This window comes from Ambystoma mexicanum, chromosome 5p (assembly GCF_040938575.1).
Source record: "Ambystoma mexicanum isolate Mex_15411 chromosome 5p, UKY_AmexF1_1, whole genome shotgun sequence".
NCBI classification, from domain to species: Eukaryota; Metazoa; Chordata; class Amphibia; order Caudata; family Ambystomatidae; genus Ambystoma; species Ambystoma mexicanum.
Window position 1 is genome coordinate 504,286,798 of NC_090930.1, and position 22,884 is coordinate 504,309,681.

Sequence of the window (22,884 nt, forward strand, 5' to 3'; positions counted from 1 at the left end):
TAAAAGTATTCGAACGCTGCCCCCGACCGTTCCCGCTCACTTAGACCACTCTCACCACATACATCCATGCTTTGTTTTACACATTGAAAACAGTCCTCGCATCTTTTCATCAAAAAATACACACCCATTTTCCCCAGGATTATTAATATTTCCTTTAGACTGCAGTTTTGAAAGTTGGCGTTTTGCATGCAGCTGAGCTGTAACGTTGCCATTCATACTAAGACCAGGCGTGGATTTCTTTCCCTTCTCTTCTCGGCCTGGCGGTCACCCAAAGGCTCATTGCGTTCTGCGACGGAACAGGATTGCTCGCTGTTTGCCCTCACGCAAGAGTGCGGAGCTGTTCCCAGCACCTGCACTAATCACCGGAGAGGGCCGTTAGTCCGCTCCCGGCTTCACGAGGTTCGCCACTGATCCGGATCCTTTCAAGAGAACAGACTTCTGTCTGGCTCGCCGTGTTTTACAACAGGCTCAACAGCGTAGCATGTCACCACAGCGATTTTGCGGTGGGCGGGGTCCGGGAGGGAGGTAGGCGGGCGCCCGCAGGTTCAGGCTTCCTCTGTACGACTGCAGCCTTTGCATCTGCCTCACAAGCCTGCATCGCCTGGACCTACGCACTGCACTGTACGGAAGACAACCCCTGCATTTCAGGATGGTGATATACGTTTACATCGCGAGCTGCTCTGGCTCCACATCGGTAAGCCTCGTCTTTTTTTGTATCCAGATGCAAGAAGTTGGTGTTCCCTCGTGTAGGGCGAACGTAGACATTTTCATAATTGTTGAATCAAGTTTGCTCACTCTGCCAACTTTGGCATTTCACGTTTAGTACTTTGTTTACGTTGGTTAATTCATGGATGGAGAGTGCCTGGTGAAGAAAAGGCGTTGAGTTAATTTCGCTGCTTTGTGAAAACACATTCTAATTTGCAGCACATAGTGTTTACATTGAGGGCATGCGATGTTTTGCTTTAGTAAATTCCGTTTACCTTTTCCCTTAAGGTAGGTGTGATACGCTTGTTGGCTGCCTGTGCCTTCCACAGCAAATGAAACACGCACACTATTGCAGTAGTCAAATGCTCGTTTGAGGCGGTGTCCAATCCATCGCCAATACTTATGAAATAATGGAAGCGGAACCGCCTTCCCGTTTTCCTGGTACCATCTGTAAACCCCAGACTGGCACGCGTCACTATGGTAATACGACGGATGCCCCTGGTACAGGGTGTATGATTCCGAGGAGCATTCTTTACTAGCAGAAAAATGCCGGACGTTTACGCCCCAAGGGAACGGCTGCATCATACCACTTCCCGCGCTGTTGATGGCCTGTGCGGATGGTAATAATTGCTGTGAACTTTGACCATACCCATCACAGAGGCCGTCGCATGTTTCCTCCAGCGACCTTTTGTGTACAAAATGTTATGGTTTCGCCATTGAAGCCACTTCCTCAGTTGTCTCTGTTTAGGAGATCTTGCGGGATTGCTTTCTGTTTTTTGCAATTTACACAGCAGATTAGACGTGGTTTAATGCAGTTGTGTGTTTCAGAACTTGTACCGAGTGACAAGAGCATAACTGGGATATTCCCAACGGTTGTCCCCGAGCCCAAGGGTCCAAGGCGTTTCCTTTGGATTTATCACGCTCTCCACACACAGAACATGACGTTGTTGAATTTCTTCCTTTTGGTTCTTCTCTACCAGGATGTACATTTACTCCATAGTTAAAGTGAAACCAATCTATGTTGTGCGTGTCTTCCTTTATTGGCTCTCAGAGATCTCTTGATCAAATTTAACATTAGTTTGACGAAGACCAAAATGTTGACATGTTTGTGAGGTGTTTGGTTAAGCCTAAGCAGGAGGCTATTTATTGATGGTCAGAAGCTGAAGCGGGTTCACCATTTTCAATCTGTAGGACTTGCTTTTGACACAATTGAAGTCCTACAGATGGGAACACTAGCATTCGGTTAAGGGATGATTTGGGGCCGAGGTGAATATTGTTGCTCCATTTCATTATGCCACAACGGCAAAGATGTAATTACTCAAGTTGTTAGAGCATATGAAAGGGAATGGTAACCTATGATGTTGTTTGGTTGCAAGGTTTGGAATGCTTCTCGTTTTTACTTTGTGCTGTTAGGTACAAGTGGGAACTCATGCATTAGAGTGGATGTCTATCTAAAGAATGGTCCCACCTGACACTCTCCCGTATACTTCTCCACCTAGAAACCTCTGAATCATATGACCCCTTCTCACACCTTCTCTACTTTGATCTCCAAAACTGTCTCAACCTCCTACGTATTAGGAAAATCAACACTACCAAGCATCTCTTAACCACTCTTGTCTTCTCTAAACTGGACTACTGTGCCAGCATCCTCTTTGGTCTCGTCAACTATGCTTTTTCCGTTGACCAGATCATTAACTTTGCTACCAGGGTTCTCTTTGAACTCCCACACTTCACATCTACTTCCTCGTACCGTCACCAGTATGGATGACTGATGATGCAAAACATGACCAGATTTACATTTCTTCTCCTGGATTGAAAATCTATCCATGGTAAGGCAACACTGACTCTGCAAGTCTTCTCGTAATCTCTTCTCTGCCTCCTCGATTACCCTTGTGGCTCCTCGTCCTACTTGCCCTTCCGCTTCTTCTCTCTTCTTTCTCCACTTGCATGGAATTCTCTTCTACTGGACAGCCGAGAAACAGTTCACACGGATTTGTTCAAAACCAAACTAAAAGCCTACCTCCGCGCCTCTGAGTTACCCTCTTAACATACCTCTCATCTGCCTGCTAGCTAACGTTTTTCCCATGCCTCTAACCTGCCTGTGTCCCTCACTTCCTCTGCCTCCTCAATAGCACTTCACCCATCATGGTCACGTCCAGAGTACAGCTAGCCGTACCGCCTACCTGCACTTAAAAATGTCCAATGTTGGGGATCCAAGATGGCCGCCTATGCAGGGAGACGTGAGTGAGTCTCGCTCCTGCCGGGCCGAAAATAAAGCACCGATCCGTGAGTTCCAGATGAGATACACGCCCTCGTGAGCCTCCCAGTCACCTGGCATCTCAGGACGAAAGTAGGAGCCCGTGAGCGGCTGCCCGTTGCAGCGCTGACAGAGAAGAACACCCCCCCCCTGCCGGAGCAACAACTAGCTGGTGTGCGGTGAAGCCGTGACGGGAGGGAGGCTCAGTCGGGATCAACAGGAGCGGAGGACGCGGACTGCCGGAGCCGAGGGCACCTAAGGGTGTCAGCAGACTGAGGGGAGAATCCAGCGTACTTCGGCGGATGAGCGGATAGAGCCGCACCGTGGACGCCTGCCCCTCCCCCCGCCGGCCAAGGCGCGGGCTGCGCCGCAGTGAACGCGGGAGAAGCCGCGGGTGCGGGACTCCTGATCGGGGGCCCCCGGTGAAGCGGCACACACAAAGCGCGCTGACAGACCTCGTTTGGGGGCTGGGAAAACACGGCCCACGCCCCGCCGCCGAGGAGCCAGCGAACTAGGCTAAAGGCAGAAGCGAGGGGAGCCAGGTTGGCTCCGGACCGGGAAAGAGCGCAGGGACGGCATCCAGAGGCCCACGCAAAGCTGCAGGTGAGAGGCCTCCATCTGCCCCGTCCCCCCCACTTCCACATCTCCCACGGCATAAGTGGACTCATTGGGCCAGACAAGCCCTGGACTGGCTGGGGGTAGACACCCCATAACTCTCAGCATATAGATCCTCGTGGAGGGGAGGGGGCAGGGGGGTGCAGGAGTGGGGGAGTCTGTCCACGCTCCCCCCCCACTAACAGCAAGAGGGCTCACATGCTGGCAGTTCCCTAAGAAGAGGTAAGGTACCTGCCCAACAAAGAGCACATACAGCGAACCCAGAACAAGGAGTGATCACAAAAGGGCACCCCCCCTCCATGAAAGACTAGGCCGTAGTGGGAACCCACGAATATACGCACATAACAACAAAGAGACTTCCGCGGGAGGGCAATGTCTAAAGCTAAGGGAAAAGGGGGCACATCCCAATCAAACCCACAAGCGGCCAAACAGGACTCAAGCATTCTACGGTTTATAGTCATAATGTCGGAAAAAAAATGTCGACAGACAAAAATGTCAAAAAAAAAATGTCGAAAATAATAATGTCGACATCCTATACTTATAATGTAAAAAGTCATTTTTTCGAAAAAAAAATGTCGACATTTTTTTTTGACATTATGACTATAAACCCTTAAAACTATCAACACCCCCCTGCCACCCCCCCACACCCCCCAACCACCCTTTCACCCCTCATACTCAACACATACCATTTATTTATTTATTTATTTATTCAATAAATAAATAACCTAAAAAAGGATCATTTACTATGGGGGGGGGTCCCCCCCACACCCCCCCAACCACCCTTTCACCCCTCATACTCAACACATACCAATTATTTATTTATTTATTTATTCAATAAATAAATAACCTAAAAAGGATCATTTACTATGGGGGGGTCCCCCCCACACCCCCCAACCACCCTTTCACCCCTCATACTCAACACATACCAATTATTTATTTATTTATTTATTTATTCAATAAATAAATAACCTAAAAAGGATCATTTACTATGGGGGGGTCCCCCCCCCCCCCGCACCCACCCAACCACCCCTCATACTCAACACATCATATATATATTTATTTATTTATTTATGCATACACTAAATTAAATTTCGAAAAAATATCGAAAAATGTCGACATTTTTGTTTGTCGACATTATTGTTTTTCGACATTAATTTGTCGACATTTTGACTGTCGACATTATTGATGTCGACATTATGACTGCACACCGCATTCTACAACTGTGGGCTTCATATACACCAGGGGGAGAGCACAGGAAGACTCCACAACAGAAGACACCCCCCGCCCCCACAAATCAAGCAATCAACCCCCTTCTAAGGAAGACATGCACGCCTGGTTCGTGGAACTGCAGGACAAATTTATGTCAACGGTACAGGACCAATTCGCTACATTTAGAAACGACATGAAGCAAGCTGTCCATGAGATAAATAGACGTAGCCAAATTAGAAGAGAGGACCGATACCTTGGAAAACATTGTTCAAAATGTGGAAGAGGAAGCAACACAGACAAACGAAACACAAGAACAATTGGTGCGATTAACCCACAACCTGGAAATTCAATGTGAAGACCTGGAAAACGGATCCTGCAGATCTAACATCCGCATTAAAAAAATGCCCGAGACAGTGTTGGATAGGGATCTCAAGAACGCAGTGCAAGAACTGTTCAGAGACATAATCGAGGCACAGGATGTAGAAGCCATAGGAATAGACTGAGTTCATAGAGTGGGTCCGAAACGCATGGGAGCCCCCGGGGATAGACCCAGGGATGTGCTAGTGGCGCTATCCTTGTACCCACAGAAAGAGAACATACTAAGGAGGGCAAGGCAAATGGATCAAATAAGGATGAACGGGGTAGACATCCAGTTGTTTCAAGACCTGGCAGCAGCGACACTACTAAAAAGGAGAGAAATGGCCCCACTGACCAGAGAACTGGTCTCAAATGAAATAAGGTACAAGTGGACTTTCCCGTTCGGCCTACTATTCGAGTGGGAGGGCAAGCAAAGGAGGGTGACAACCTGCGAAGAGGGACTTCATATAATGGATATACAGATAGAGGAGGCTGTACGCAGTAATACGAAGGCAAGGGGGGAATCGCCAAAAAGACTGAGAGGGTGGGTGGAGGCAAGGCAGAGAAAAAGACGAAATGGAAAAGGGGGTATAAACCCAGCAACAGTGGAATAGGGCCTGGCCCAAAGAATGGTGACGACAAAGAACTGCCACCACCCTCTGATCCTGATGAGACACTCAAAACTCTCATGGAACGAGATTGGAGATAAGTCCCATTCACGGCCCGGCCGAGGATCAGGAACAGACTCACTGTAATGGTCAAAGAGGACGCAGGGTTTAGGACTCCCCGCAAAGCACGACCCGAGTACTCTGAGGGCAAGGAGCGATTGGCACAATGCCATGGCAACCATAGGGACCCGGGTCCCCCTCGGGATCAAAGTTTGGTTATTGTTAAAAAGTTGGGGGGGAGTTAAGGTGTTAGGGGGGAGGGGAGGGTGGGTTTCGCCGGAAGAGAGAATGGACCTCCGCATAAGGGCGCAGTGGGCTTCCAATCCGGGCCAGAAACATGGGTAAGGCCAGAATACTAACATTAAATGTAAGGGGCATGAATTCCCCTGTGAAGAGGAAGAAAATAGAGGATTTGATCAGAAGGGAGAAAGCGGACATTCTGCTACTCCAGGAAACACACATTAAAGCAAAGGACAGGGGAAGGATAGGTCTTAGAGGGTACAGAGTATTGGCACAATCTAATGCAGAGGGGAAAAGAGCGGGGGTAATGATTGCCGTAAAGGGTAGACAAGTCGCAACTCTCATAGACAAGCAGATCGACAAAGACGGGAGATTTGCATTCGCTAATATCATGCTAAACAGCACCAAGCTAACTCTAGCATCGATATATGCACCGAACACGGGCCAAGATGGATTCCTTCGGGATACAATGGGGAGACTGGAGGGATTTGCGAAGGGAGAGATAATCATGGGGGGACGATCTGAACATGGCATGGAATCCGCAGGTAGATAGGAGTTCGGGGGGACCCCAAAACCAGGGCGCTCCATCCAACCATCTCAAACAAAGAATGGAGCATATGGCGCTATGCGATGCATGGAGGGAGCTAAAGGGTCAAAACAACGGCTATACATACTATTCGCACGTTCATAATACGATGTCGAGAATCGACTACTTCTCGGTCTCGGTGGGGCTGCTAGGCAAGATCCAGGGAATAGAGCTAGGCCCCATATCTTAGTCAGACCACGCCCCGCTATGGTTAGACATACTGACCCCAGGGCAGGGAGGGGGGCTCTGGCGCTGGAAATTCCCGCAAGACCTTTTGATGGACCCGGCTACGGGAGAGGCATTAAAGGACAAAATAGTTGAATACCTTGAGCAGAACGATACGGGCGATGTCCCAATGGGAACAGTTTGGGAGGCGTTCAAGGCAGTACTCAGGGGGCATATGAAAGCCTTAAAGGCCACCAGGGATAAACAGAGGTATGTTTGGGAAAGAGAGCTTGAAAAGAAACTGACAGACATCCGAGAAGAACTATTGACTCACCCCACCAAGAAACTCAAGAAAGTGCTCAGACACACGCAGGGGCAACTAGAACTCCTCCGAAACAAAAAAGCGGAGAGATCCTTCCTATACCTAAGGCAACAATATTCTATTAAGGCCAACAAAGCAGACAGACTTCTAGCAAGGCAGCTCTCGGCAAAGCAAAAATCCATGACCATTCTCAACATCAAAAACACACAGGGAGAGACCCTTACATGCTCCAAAGACATTGGGGAGACATTTAGGGCATTTTACCAAAATGTATACGCAACAGAGCACCCAAACGAGGTTGAACAGAAGATCTTCTTAAAGTCCCCCCCCATACCGAAAATATCTGAAGAAGCCAAAATCGCACTGGAATCCCAGATTATGGAGGAAGAGGTGAAGAAAGCAATAGCAGACCTCCCAAATAACAAAGCACCTGGTCCAGATGGCTACACTGCCCCATTCTATAAAAAATATGCAGACATACTCACCCCAATTCTAACGAGACTGCTGAATTCCTTCAAGGAAAGCGCAAATGTAACCCCATCCATGAATGAAGCAAAGGGCCTGGTGTTCCATAAACCGGGTAAGGACCCCTCCCTCCCCGGCTCGTATAGACCCATTGCACTGATTAACCTAGACTCCAAGATTTACACGAAAATTCTGGCGGCCAGGCTCTCCCCATTGCTCCCCTCTCTAATTAACCCCGATCAATCGGGCCTTATCCCGGGCAGGCAAACACACGACAACCTTAGAAGGGTAATTCATCTAATAGAGAAAATAGGCATCACACACTCGCCAGCAATTCTATTGTCACTCGATGCCGAAAAGGCTTTTGACCGGGTGGAATGGTCTATATTCTTTAAAACCCTGGTACACATGGGATTCGGTAACCATTACATAAACATGATCAAGGCCAACTATAACTCCCCCTCGATAAGAATAGCGGTAAATGGGGAAATTACGGAAAGGGTACCTATCACCAGGGGAACAAAACAAGGCTGCCTGCTATCCCCCCTCCTTTACGCTATCTTCCTGGAACCATTGCTAATCAAAATAAGGGAAACAATCCACATCAAGGGGATAGAAATGGCAGGCAGTCAGCACAATGTCATAGCCTATGCAGACGAGATGCTTCTGGCACTAGAGGACCCGAGGAAGACACTTCCAGAGACAGTGCAAGTGCTGGAGACTTTCGGGAAATCTCAGGCCTAAAAATAAACCGGAGGAAATCGGAAATCCTCCTCTTAGAAGGGGATAGGGGGGCTCTGGAGAGGGAGGCGGGTCGGTTAGGCCTGAGAATAGCGGAAGAAGGAATCAAATACTTGGGGATAACAATTACACACAGGGTGAACACGCTATATAAATGGAACTACTCCCCCATTACTAACTAGAGTGAAAAAAGACCTAGAAAGATGGTGCCCGCTTATGATTTCATGGTGGGGAAGAATCCAATCGGTGAAAATGAACACTCTTCCCAAGTTGCTGTATTATTTTCACACTCTCCTGATATTAATTCCCAACTCGTTCTTCAAGGCGCTATATAAGTCCGTCTCGTCATTTATCTGGAACAGAAAACCCCCGAGGGTAGCAAGAACCGTCCTCGTGACACATATCAGAGAGGGGGGGACTATCACTTCCACACTTCAAACATTACTACCAAGCGGCGAAACTGTGGGTGCTGAAAGAATGGTTGGGGGATGACCAACGAACCATGTGGGTACCCCAAGACAGGGCGGTAGCGAGAACCCCACTTGAGGATGTGCTATGGAAACTCAAGCAACATAGCCACCAAAACCTCTGCATTAGCGAGATACTGAAAACCACACTGAACGCCTGGGATGAACAAACCAGAAAGGGCACCATGACCACAGCTACAGCCCCATTCACGCCTATTTCTGGGAACCCCCAATTCCCGCCCGGACAAGAGCAGGGAGCGTTTGAGAAATGGGAGGACGCATGATGCAGAAAAATCGGGGAAATGCTTCAAGACAACGCAGTGAGAACATTCGACGAATGCAAAACGCTGTGGAAACTCAACAGCGGATAGGTATAAATACGAACAACTTAAACACTGGATAACAACGCCTGAAATTGCACAGGCAGCCACCAGGGAACTGACCACCTTCGAAAAATTCCCCCTAACTAACGCCTTTGACAAGAAATTAGTCTCCACACTCTACAACTTTATCAATACACAAGACAAGAAAATAAAGTGGGCCTACATGAAAAGATGCGAAAGAACACTGGGGGAGGAAATCCCTAGGCACCAATGGCAGTCGCTGTGGGCAGATATCCCTAAATCGACACGAGCAGTGCAGACTAGGGGAAATGTGGATAAAAAGTTACTCAATGGCACTACGCACCGGAAAGGCTCAATTCCATGTACCCCTTATTGTCTGACCGCTGCTGGAGGGGATGCCCTGAAACCGGCACCTGGAGGCATATTTGGTGGGACTGTCCAGGGGTCAAAGGATTCTGGAGAGAAATGATACTGGAAATGAAAAAGATGTTCCCGGATGCAGACCAGCTCGGAGAGAAAGTGTGGTTGTGCGGATGGAAAGAGCAACAGGCCAGGAGATACAGCAAAGCACAATGGCGCAGCTTCATGGGCCTGGTCATAGCGGCCTGGGCAACTATTGCACAGAAATGGAAGAAGCGCGACCCACCACTAATATTCACCTGGCTGCAGAAGATCTGGTCCCAAATGGCCATGGAAAAGATAACTCACCGAATACAGGGCTCGAGCGAATCCTTCATGAAGGAATGGGGGGGTCTTAGAATATCTGCAATCAGACTATATGGAACAATGGTGCCCGCACAACATAAGATTTACAGACATATTTTCCTCATAACTGGTCCCGAGAACAAAAATGGACAATAAACTACTCTTCTGGGGAGTGGGAGGGGAGGGCAGGTTGGGGGGTGGGTGATGGGGGGGGGGGGGTTGATGTTTATGAAATTGCATAATGTTTATACTGTAAATCAATAAAAACAAGTTTAAAAAAAAATGTCCAATGTTGGTTGTCCTTAATCTATGTATGTCCACTTATGTAAAGTCAATGAAAGGAAAGAGCCCTTGATAACGACCCTTGCATCCCCTACACAACCATGTAACTGAAAACAGTAAAAATGAATCCTGAGTGGAACCTGGAATTACTTTAGGCACACAAATCTATATCAAAACTGTAATTCGTGAACAGTTTACAAATCAATTCATAGGAGGAAAATTCATCAAGATAACATTTAATAATGTAGTTAAACAATAAAGAGCTCAACGCGTTTCGGGAAGTGTTCATCAGGAGCTTGAATTAGGTTTTCAGTTCAACATATTCAATCTTGCATTACTGCAAAATAAACAGTGTATTAGCCTTAACTGTGTCTTAATTTGAAGAACAAATGGATCTATTTAGTAGAAGATCAGACTCCCATATTAGGGATCCGCCTTCACCTGGATTCCAATGGCAGACAATGAGACGGAATATGTCTGATAATCGCCTCCAAAGGACAAAGCCCCTGTGTCCACTTCAGAGATGACTAATGCGATCGGTGGAGACATGAACAATAGTCCACGTCTAACTTTTTCTAGAATTTTGTAGAGAGGTAAAAATTCAGGAGTAACTACAGTGTAAATATATCACCTACAACTAAGAGACAACAGATGTCATTGCTTCAAAACCTCCGTCTGTATGGTCAAAAACGACTAATCTCTCCCTACAAATGAAACCTAATATAAGTGATGTGCCTCAGCGTATCATTCAATGTGCTGGACCAAACGTCAGCAACCTAATGGTTACAAAGGAAACATTTCCTACCTTATGTACGTGTGCGAGAAATCAAAAAGTGTCAATAAAGTGTCTTAGATCAAGTCCATAACAGATAGCGGATTCCTCAAATCATGCTATAAAAGAAAAGACAAAAACAAAATGGTCACTCTTCCAACATACTGCTAGCAAGTGTAGTATCCAAGAAGTAAAGGGGTAAACTCGCCGTTGCCGCACGCTCTGGCATCTCACAGAGATGTTTACAAGTGGGAAATGCATGGGGCGCTGAGCCACCCGCTATTTCAGTCAAAATATCACGTGTGTTGTCATCACGATGACATCACAATGCAAACAATATGTCAACACGATGCAAAACAGGCTAAAAGCCCTGTCTGACTGTGTAGGCGGGTGGCACGCCACAAATTCGATGCACAGCAATAGAAATGTTAAACAGCAAAGCAAGGACTCACATTGGTCATGGTGTGCCAAAGAACGCCTATAACAAATAAAATGCCTAACTGATGTCAATGTTGAAATAGCAAAGCAAAGAATCTCCATGTAGTAGTGCGACATCAAATACTTATGCCAAGTACTGAAACAAAAGGGTAAGTGCCACAAAGTATGCAATCCAGTTGGATAGGGACCAACCCAGAGTAACATTCTATGGGATCACATATCAACTGAGGGAAGATCGTTAGTTAAAGTTGTTCAACAGAAGGATTATAGAAAAGCTCCCAAATAATAATTTTAGCACTCATCAAATAGACATTAGACAAGGCTTGGAGAAATGAATGGATTAGCCCAAGGACAAAGGTGTTTTTGACCCAAGAGTTTCCGATCACTCTTGTATTCTACGTTCTCCCTAAAATACATAAGGATTTAACCAATCCTCCTTTGAGACCCATACTAGCGGGTACAGATGGCATATTCAACCCCATAGCTACCTATCTTGATAAGGTGTTACAGGCTATAGTCCAAGGTATTTAACATACCTCAGATACACCTCTGACTTCACCAAGTGCATTAAAGCACTAGACCCATTACCCACAGACTGCATCCTAGTCTCTTTCGATGTACAAAGTTTGTATACCACCATTTCACACTCGGGGTCTAGATGCTCTCGAGTGGGCTCTACTGAGAGAAGGCAGCCATAGGCTTTGTCCTGGAATTAACAAAAATTATTCTGTCTATCAACTTTCCGCTTTGAGCATATTGCCCTTTAGAAACGTGCATATGTAATGCATGGGATCACACCACAATAAGTTGTTTTTCTGCAGAACTTTCTGCACGTGTAATATTACTTTTTTATATTTGGAAACTCACTCTGTGCTTTACTTCGCCATTCATTTCTTCAGGATCTATACATTTTCTTTAGCCAGTATCTCAAGACGTCGTGCACACTTATTTATGACGTTATCAAATTGGTTGGCTTCTTTTCACACTCCTGCAGGTTCTCATCACATTGAGGTTACATTCGGTAGAGTTGCCTCATTGGGCATCTTCTTTCAAACACTCGCTGCATTATTGGTATTATGGCTGGTGATGGGTACGGCACAATCTCATGTCTCCAATACACAGGAGGTAGGGGGATGGGATCTCCTGCAGATGCACACAGCTGCTCCTCTACGCCTCCTCCCTCTGGTCGAGTCCTCGACCACCTCCTCAATTCTCTTGATGTCCTTGTATTTCCTTTTGAAGAAATGTTTCTTTGGTGTCCATGTTTTCGTCACCCCCCTCAGGGTGCCTGCTGTTTTGATGTGTTCGTCCACACTCCAGGTCATGTAGTTACATTGTCCATTCGGGGTACAGTAGACCCATCGTCCCACATATTTCTTATGATCCTTTGGATACCAGAACTTTGTTCCCTCAGGTGCTACAATGCTGGCCTTGATGTAATCTCTGATGGCGTCATCAGTCAGCTCCTTTACTTCTGGTTCATCCTTGGCATGATCTTCATTACTACTGTTTCTTGGTAGTTTTCTTACACTTATTATCCTTATCAAATAGAATCCAAATATGATTATCGCCTTGGCAAACTCCTGGAAAGGTTGGACATCTCTCAGCTTAACCTTCATTCCAATTCTATTGGCTGTCTCCATGACCACCAGTCTGGCTTCAGAGCTGCCAGAAGCACGGAAACTGCTCTCCTAAACATCCGTGAAGATCTGCTCACCAACCTTGACTCAAACATTCCATCTGTCCTCATCCTCCTCGATCTCTCTTCTGCCTTCGACACGGTCAACCATACCATCCTGCTCAACCGTCTCTGTGAAAACCTGGGTATCACTGATCAGGCTCTGGCCTGGCTGACCTCTTTCCTCTCAGATCGACCCTCCCAGGTCCAACTTGGGTCCTTCCTTTCATCTATTTTCCTCTCTACCTGTGGTGTTCCCCAGGGGTCTAACCTCTCGCCCTGGCTTTTCAACCAATACCTGGCAACTCTCGCCCACTGCATTGCCATTTTCTGCTCAAATTTCCAGTGCTACGCTGACGACACTCAACTCATTTTCAAGCTGCCCTCTGCCACCTCCTCTCCCTCTCTCATCTCTGATTGCCTAACTGCCATTCAAGATTGGTGTGCCGCCAATGATCTTTGTCTTAATGCCAGCTAGACGGAGATCCTCCTCATCGGCACACCTTCACGATCCTTTCCCCTCACTCTCTGGCCGGCCTCCCTTGGCCCTCCTCCTACCCCCACCTGCAAGGCTAAGAACCTCGGGGTCATCTTTGACTCCACCCTTTCCTTCTCCGCCCACATCTCTGAGGTCTCTAAAAAGTGAAATTTCAGAATGCACCTCCTCAGAGGTACTCTGCCTTTCCTCTCCTTCCCCCAGAAGCTCATGGTATCTCAAGCTCTGGTTCTCTCTAGCTTGGACTATTGTAACAGCCTCTTTCTAAATCTACCTGCCTCTACTCTACGCCCTCTGCAACTAATCCAGAACAGGACTGCAAGACTTGTCCTTGGCCTTAAGCCCTGGGATCGTATCTCTCCAGCTCTGAAATCTCTCCACTGGCTCCCAGTGGATGCAAGGATTAAATTCAAAACCCTCTGCATTGTCCACAAAGCTTTCTGGGGCCTGGGTCCAAAATACCTTCAGCTATCCCTCCGCAAATACCTCCCCTCTCGAGCTCTTCGCTCCTCTACCTTCAACTCACTCAGGGTCAGTCGTTTTTCTAAGAAACGAGCTGGGGGTAGATCTGTCTTCGGCTGTGGCCTCCCTCTGGAACAGCCTCCCTTCCACTCTAAAACTTGAGGAGAACCATCTCCGGTTCCGGAAGCACCTCAAGACCTTCCTCTTTTCTTCTGCCTTCGCTCCCCCTCTCCCCTGCTGATCTGTTCTTTGTTGGCACCGTGCACCTGGCCACCCTCTGTCTTTTGGGCCCAGGTACCTGCTCATCCTGCCACCCTCCCGCACTGCCTTCGGGCCACCCCTTGCACTGGGGTCTGTATCTGTACCCATACAGCCCCCTCTTTTTCTTCTTGCACTTATCAGACCTACCATGTCTGCTGTCTTAAACCTAGCACTTGCAAATTGCTGGCTGCATTACCACTGTTTGTTGCCTTTATTATTTATTTATTGTTATTGATCTGTTTCGCCTCTGCTTCGCACTTTTCCCCTCCCCCTCTCCCATGCACTTGCGCGTTCTCAATGTCACTGGGCCTAGTAAGATCCTCCCTTGCCTTGTCGCGCTCTGAAACACTTGTGTACGAGCGCGATAGAAATAAAATATCAATCAACCAATATTGCTCCAAGGAACTTGAACAAGTTTGCCAGCCAATAAAGAATCCACAAGAACGGGAAGGCGAACCTACTGTCCTCTTCAATGGCTGATGTCTTGTCCACCATTTTTATGTGCAAATCTGTCAGCAACTCTATGGCCTCTGTTAATGTTACATTCTCTCCGTCATGAGATGGTGTGAATGTGCAACATGATGGCCTGATCTTGGCGCAAACGCCTCCTTCCGTAGCTGTGATCATGTCAAGGAACTACAGGTTCTGGAGGGTCATCAGCCTTATGGCCCTCAATACTTTTTATCGCATTAAATCACTTTATGGTGGCATTGATTGTCTGGAGCAGCTCCCATCTGGTGATTTGTAACCACCTGGCGTTTACAGCAGTCTGAACCGCAGGCATGAACATGGATGTGAACAACACTGCAGCTTTACTGAACAATTGGTGCTCATCGGGAACATAGCCAAAAGCTTGTTTTGATTCTGCTGAGAAGTAAATGGATTTCTTCCTTCGCAAGAGATTCTATTGATCTTCTTCTCAGGTGATCATCTACTTTTGGGAACTATTCAATCTTCAGGTCACTTTGTGGGATCTCCAATGCCGGAACATGATGTAGACAAGAGAACACACTCCACCCCAATTCCTGGGTAACCTCATGTATGCTCTATATCCGCAGACCCCATACCGATCCATTAAGGCAGCCGTACCTCTACTCATTCCTGGAACGTCCATGGTGTTTTTACATCCCTTATCATGTCCAACATAATTCTTTCCCTTGCTTTGAAAGCACATAGTCGCATTTATTAATGGGACTACGGATACTGGCCCAGCTTTATCCTCCACCATTGTCAGCAGTATAGAGTATTTAGACCATGACTTCAAACACTCATCGTTCACCTTCTGCACTCCTTACACTGCTTCTTTTCTTAGTAGATGAGCTGCAGAGGTTGTCTTCCCATCTTTTACTGGTGTGTACTCGCCATAGATCCGCAACTGTGACCGTTCCCAGCATCCAAGCATTCCAGTCTTCCCTGTCATGTCAGAACAGTTAATTTTCTTCTTCAACAATCGCCTCATCCTGGCCTGTAGCAGGGGACATGAGCATCCAGGTTTCTTCTCCATTTGTTTTGTTTTGATATAATCATCCTGGTATGGGAACGATTGCCTTGATCTCCATTGCAATGTCACCCAGCTCCTTTGGAACTGTCCTCTGGTAGTGCATGCTGCTAGATGACTGAGGCACTTCGCATCCTGCACCAGCATTTCTTTTGAAATTAATGTTTTGACAGTATTCATGGCATAGGGGATGAGAGAGCCCCCACCTTTTCATGTGCTGATACCACATATTATTTTATTTCCCAGGTGAGCTGCGTTCTCAAGATAAGTATTTATCCCCTGATTTTCTTCTTCTGCATCTCTTATGTCGTTTAACATGCTCGTAGAGATTAACAAAATTATCTTCATTTGTACCTCGACTGGGAAGAATCATAGACTTTTTTTCAATGTTATCAGTAGGAAAATAGATTTTCAGAAATGTGAGATACAGAAAGATAAAGAGAATACACATGCATATGTATATTACGCATAAACGTCTGCAGAACCATTTGTTGTGCCATCCTAACGCATGCTGAGTTAGTGCTCTCTCCATAACCGCATTGCACGCTTCTTGAATCATTTTTACTGTAAGTATTCAATTTCGTATGTGTAATTGTACAATTTGCTCAATCGCGTCAATAGTCTTCTTATCACTGGACCATTCTCGGGATCCTGTATAAAGGTGTGAATATCAACGTGTCTCCTAATGAGGGTAAGAACACAAAAATAGCAACCACAAGACTGTTTGTATTAGTTCCAACAGGTATCATGTATCTTATTCATTAAAACCGATATCCTCCACGAAATGAATCTGGATATTGATATATCTTCCAATTTCTAATCAAAAACTGATGTTTAGGCATAATACTGATGTATAATTTGTTTTCCTCGATATATTTCTAAAAGTTTATTTCAGCCTCTGGATTTTTTCCACAGGTCTATGCACTTCCTGCTAAAATATATAAGGAGTGTCCATTCCAGTACAATAAAAACATGTGCTATCACTTGCTGCTTTATCGTCCTTCTTCCTGGTCATCGATCGAGTCTGCACATGTAAGACAAAAAGAAGAATTTCTGCATCTGGGTCAGCAACCGTTGGAGGTCTCGCCTTCACGTTGCTCAAATACAGCCAAGCTAGTCTTCCCGATACCTTAACTGCAGAAGGGGAGACTTCCTCAATGCACAATGGTCCATTACCAGAAGGTGGCACGAACCTAGATTTAAAGTTCTTTATCAGTATTCGGTCCCAACATATAACTTTGGTGTTGGCGATAGTTCACTTGGATTGGTCACTGGATCATCCTCTTCCGTGCTCTCGGACCTCTCTCCCCGATGCTTGACTTGATCTGAAATGAAAAATACTGGTAGTCATACATGTCAATCGTGCATTTCATCACCTAGAGTGTTCGCTACACTCTGGGCATCACTCCTGACCCTAGATAGAGGTGTAAGAGGCGTTTCCATACGACGCCCCGTAACTGATTCGTGCAGGGTCAGGTGGAGGTCAGAACCTGGCTGATTCTGAAGGGCATATAAGGCTCGGGGAAGACAATATAGCCATCTTTCTTTAAATTCAAATTAATCTTTGCAATCCTTTCCTTGAGCCAATTGAGTCTCTCACATTTCCTGTTTGCTTGCGGGTGATGAGCAGAAGAAAACGTGTGTTTTGTGCTTAATAGAATCTGTTCAAATAATTGACAAAATGTGGACCATTATCGGATCTTAGTATTTCGCACACACTCCATCTCGGGAATACTTTGCACACTGAAAACTTTGCTGCACAAGTGGCATCAGGGTGTACACATGGATCAGCTTCGATCCACCTGGAGAAGGGACACACTTCCATTAATAGATACCTGTAGCTATTACCTGATCCGTAAATGCTGGAACTGACCCTTGGTTGAGGTATTACTCCTCTAATTGTTCTTAGTGTATGCCCAGCAGTAAACCGTAGATGCACAGTGCAATTCACCATGAACTGTGCAACGTGTTCAAATCAATTAGGAACAGACCAGTGTTCTGTAATAGTGGCAGAAAAACTTTGGTTATATACGTGGGGTAATGTAGTTGCTCAAGTGTGTCTTTCAATAATCCTGTCGACATTCTGGTTTTCCTTTGCTTTCCTGTCGCCATAATGCTTCCGTGGGGGATAAAGAACACCCCCTTTGTTTACATAGCTCTTGCTCTTCCTGTGGGGCTCTTGCATGAATCTCTATTAATGGGAGCATATTAAACCCTTCTCGTACTAACATAGTTCTGGTTAAACCCTCTTTAATATCGAAACTTGAAATATCTGGGGAATATGCAACTGTTTGGGCTTCTTGCGTGTAAAACGCGCGCAAGCGCCGGTTTTCCGATTCATGGAACACATTGCGCGTGGCTTTCCTGAGACCTGCGTGTAATCCTCGCGGGTCCAACACGTCACTGCGACACTACGAATGCCTTGCGCAAGACATCCAGTGAAGGCGCACACCGTCCAGGGCACACATCTAAAAATGGGGCGGAACACGTGGAATGGGTAACAAGCGTAAATGTGGGCATTACCTGGGAAGTACCACAGTAAAATACTCGCAACGCCCACACGTGCGCTAACAACACGTATTCATGTAATTGAACTGGGCTCTCCTGCGCATGGGAAAAGACGCGCTAATCCGGAAACGCGTCCACCAAGCGAAAGCAGGCGTAAGCATCACTGCGCATTGAAAACAATGCATAAAAAGCATGTGCGTGCGAACACAAACGCGCGTATACAGCTACGATGAATGTTACCATTCCTCGCAGCAGTGATCGTGGGACACCGCAGGAGGAGGAGGATAGACTGGCCCCACAATTTTTTTCCCAGGACCAGCCTTTTTGGGATGCCTGATGACCCGGTCTATGGCAGGTATAGGTTTCCATCTCATATCATCCTAGACCTGGTCACTGAGTGGGAGGATGACCTCGCATCACCCACTTGTTTTCCCAAGCACTGAGCCCCTTGGAAAAGGTGCTCAATGTACTGTATTTTTTGGCCACTGGGTCATTTCAGCAGACAACTGCCATAGTTGGGGGTGTTTCACAGGCCACGCAGTCACGCTGCCTACAGCAGGTGTTGGCAATCATGACTGCACGCCCTTAGTCCGCAGGCACATAGACATGCCCAGGACACCCGCAGAAAGGCAGGCCGTGGCCCCGGGCTTCTATGGGGTGGCACACCTCCCCAAAGTTCTTGGTGCCATTGATTGCACCCATGTGGCCATACGTCCACCTAGGGCCACAGAGCACATCTATCGCAATTGCAATCGCAAGCACTGGCATTCCATCAACGTGCAGGTTGTATGTGGTGCCAAGGGAATCATCACCTCTGTATATGCTAACTATCCAGAGTCCACCCACGATAGTTTAATCTACAATGTAGTTTAATCTAGAATGTCACCCCTACACCTGGCCCTGGAAGCTGGGAGGCATGGCAACTCGTGGGTCACTGGTGAGTATAAATGGCCCGCCATTTGCATACATGTCTCACGCAGACTAAACCACATCACTGACAACCCATCTCACCTCCACAAGGCACAGTGCCTACGCTCTGAGCACCTACATGATGGATGATGCCAATACGGTACCCCACCACACCACCCCAGGTAAGATACAACGCAGCCCATATTACAACTAGGGCCATAGTGAAGCTCACATTCGGAGTGCTAAAGTCACGCTTCTGCTCCCTTGACCACTCTGGTGGACAGCTACTATATGCACCTTCAGTAGTGTGCAGGATCATTGTGGCAGCATGTGTCCTGCACAATGTTGAAACACGGCGGCCCGTACCGGTGGACATGGTGGTGTCCCCACATCCCTAACCACATGCACGGCGGCTGCGCATGGGACGGGAACGGGCATGTGGCGAGGCTGCCCATACCCAGTTTGTGGCAACATTTTGTACCTAAAATCCAATAGCTGCAGAGTGCACACACCCTGGCACATGCCAGGCCACAATCGATGATGGCAAAGGGACAAACGTCTGTCCAAGCCTTAGCACCCTGAGAATGTGGCCTCGGAAGTGCCACATTGTGTTGCTTTTAGTGCTATGGAATACACACAATCTGCCGTGTACAAAAGGGAATTCTGGAAGAAGGAGCTTCCAACCACCACCATGCCAAAGCAACCGTCTAAATGCTGGTATGATGCCCAAACCCCCACTCAATTCATGTCGCCTGTCCCACACAATGTTCCGTGGCATTCAATTCCCAAGCAGAGAAACAAATGAATGGCCAACACATAACACCACTGCCACAAAGTGATGAACAATCAATGGACCAAGTCCATGAATCAACCCACCATATCAACTAAACGCAGCATACACAGGAACAACAATTGTCCAGTACAACATACCAGAGCCATAGCACCCAACAGTGAAGCCCTCCTCCCGTGACCAGACACAACTGCACTTGGGCTACAGTGTGCAGCGACGTTCGCATGTCAGCCTTGGACATGCATGTGTTCCAGACAACCAAAGGGATCATCTAATTGTATACAGCCGTAAGGCCAACACCAATGAAGACGGACCAGCAAATAAATGACGTTAACACAACAACAAAGTATGGGACTAAATGCACAAACCAAAAGGGACAAACGATCATGATTCCCACGAGCGGTGTATACACATGTTGGACTTGAGACTGCCCACAGATATCATAGAAGCCCATTGCCAATGTGTAAGTTACTTTCACACAATGCACTCCCTGCAAGCCCGTGGAAGGGGGAGGCAGGAGGCGGACATGTGTCTGGACCCCAAGGCACAAACAAGGAGGGTACCAACACGCGTCAAGCCTGCATGGGCCCAGCTGGAAACCACAGTGGCCCTTCATGTGATGGTGCTGCTTGTGGCTGCAGGACTGCTTCCCTCCCCTGATCAGCTGGCCCAGGAGTCAAGACTGTGGAGCGTAGCCCTGCAGCTGCATCCATAACCACCACAAACGGATGCACCAACACAGACCCTCCCTCCCCTTTCAGACGCTTGGGATGCAACCGGATCCACACTCCACGCACTCACCTGCGACATCACAGAGGCATCCATGTCTGTTTCACCGCCGGAGCCATAGGCATCTTCAGAGGCTGACTCAGACTGAGTCACGTCCAGGATGGCTTGCAAAACCAGTGGATTGTCATGGGCTGCCCCCCCGCGTCCTCCACTGGTGGTTGGTCGTGGCTCACTATCCTGTACCTCCTCCCCTCCTCCTCTGCCTCCAGTGCCTCATCACCTGCGCATAGACAGAAAAGCACATGATTAGTCATGGAAACAGCGTAGACCATATACATAGCCCCCACGATGTCGACATGCAAGACGTCAGCCTGCCCTGTCACAATCTCACACACGTATGCAGTGTCAATGCAAGTGATGGACAGCATGAAAGAAGACATGACCATGTGTGGGAAGGGCAAAAACACATATGGTGCATGGCGCTCAGCACCTGCTCCAAACATGGAGCACCTGAATGGCATAGTCCATGCACCAACATCCATGATGTAAACACACATATGCCACGTACCATAGCCTTGCATTGCTCTGCTAAATGCAACAGATGTAACGTGCTTACCACTGTCACAGAGCCATGAATGAGGGATGTGACCTGACGTGTAACCCAAAAACTTAATACACAAAAGGTGGCAAGATGCAAGGCTGCAGTGAAATGTTGAATGTGGACACACATGTCCCATGAGTGAGTGGTCCCTGCACCACAGGTGAATGTCGCACAAATCAAACACAACACACTGACAACCCATGGGAATGTAGCGGCCAGGTGGAAGTGGAAGTGCATACAACATGTGTCAATTGCGTGAAGAGGGTTGTAGGTGTACATCCAACCTCCCCCGAGAGTGGTGTATGGCGTGGATGCAGTAAACGTGTAAAACTGTCAGCTCAGAGGCCTGTGACTGAGGACAGAGTATGGGCAAGTGACTAGTGCATTCCATCATTTATCGTGGACGTCATCGGGGGTGAGGAGTAGTGAAAGCACAACACATGTCCAATCACCATAAGAGGGACCTGACCTGGATAAGGATCACCTCCAGTCCAAATCTGACACGTAGCCCATACCAGAGAGAGACCCTCACCACCAACTGATTGCAATGTGAGAAGTGATTGACCCTGAGTGAACATTGAAGGCATGATCACAGTCCATGCCAATGTGGAAGATGGATTTGAGGTAACCTTGCCCACAGCTCCCAAATGTCCCTGTGGAGATTGCACCGTGAAGGAATTAAATAGCTGTACCCTCTGTGACGCAATGCCAATATCACAGTCCTATGGAGATGCAACACCTGCTCCAAGACAAAAGAACAACCCACACAGTCCAACTCAGGATGAGTTGCCGAGCACAGTGATTAGGAGCACATATATATTGCTAGAGGACTTTGCAGTACCACACCACATGTATGACCAGTCCCCTGGAGACTGCGGGCTGCCGTGGGGAAAGGGAGGCCACCCCAATGGAGGTTCGGCTGGCAGGGTGAACAATCAGAGACGTCAGAGATGAGCAGAGAGAGGGACAATGTGGACTAGAATATGGTCACAGCCCATCAGACATCACGGGTTTGATCAGGAAGAGGGCTAAGAGGTCCGGGACAGAGGGTGTAACTGGAGGATTGAGCACATGTGCAGATGTCCATTGTCAGGGAGTGCAGCACAAGTATGTATCGGACCACCATAAAATGGTACACCCATGGTAGTCATGTGAATGCATGCAGAACTGCCACACAATCCACACATGGCCATGACGCAACATATATGTGTCCTTGACACACATCCATCACCACTCACCAGACATTGCCTTATAATTTGGAAGTCCCCCACGCCCTGGATCAGCTCTGCATCAATCATCTGACTAGCGATGTCCTCATGTGTAGTGAGTTCTTCTTCCCCTGCTGCTGGTCCACCTCCAGTCATCAGAGTGGAGGAGTAGTTGGCACCCATCTTACCTTTGGCTCGGTGCCGGAGGTCATTCCAGCGCTTCATTGCCTCAGAAGCTGTGCACCTCTTAATGCCCAGGGTGCTGATGCGATTGGCGACACACTGCTAGTCGGCCATACGCTGGGCTTGCATATGAGCACTACCTGCACGCACAAGCGTTTCAGCCTCGTGTTCCTGCACGTAGTCCAAGAGGATCTGGATCTCCGCATCACTGAAGCTCCTCTTC

At 47.5% G+C, this 22,884-nt stretch overlaps 1 protein-coding gene across 1 annotated transcript in view; it reads left to right on the plus strand.

Annotated features, from left to right (window-relative positions):
- Nucleotides 1-491: 491 nt before the first annotated feature.
- The window catches only part of SH3BGRL (SH3 domain binding glutamate rich protein like), a 525,471-nt gene continuing 503,078 nt past the window's right edge, over nt 492-22,884 (plus strand). The window contains exon 1 of the mRNA XM_069612914.1: nt 492-694. Coding sequence (XP_069469015.1) covers nt 650-694 — 45 coding nt within the window. The 5' untranslated portion in view covers nt 492-649. The remainder of the gene's footprint in view (nt 695-22,884) is intronic.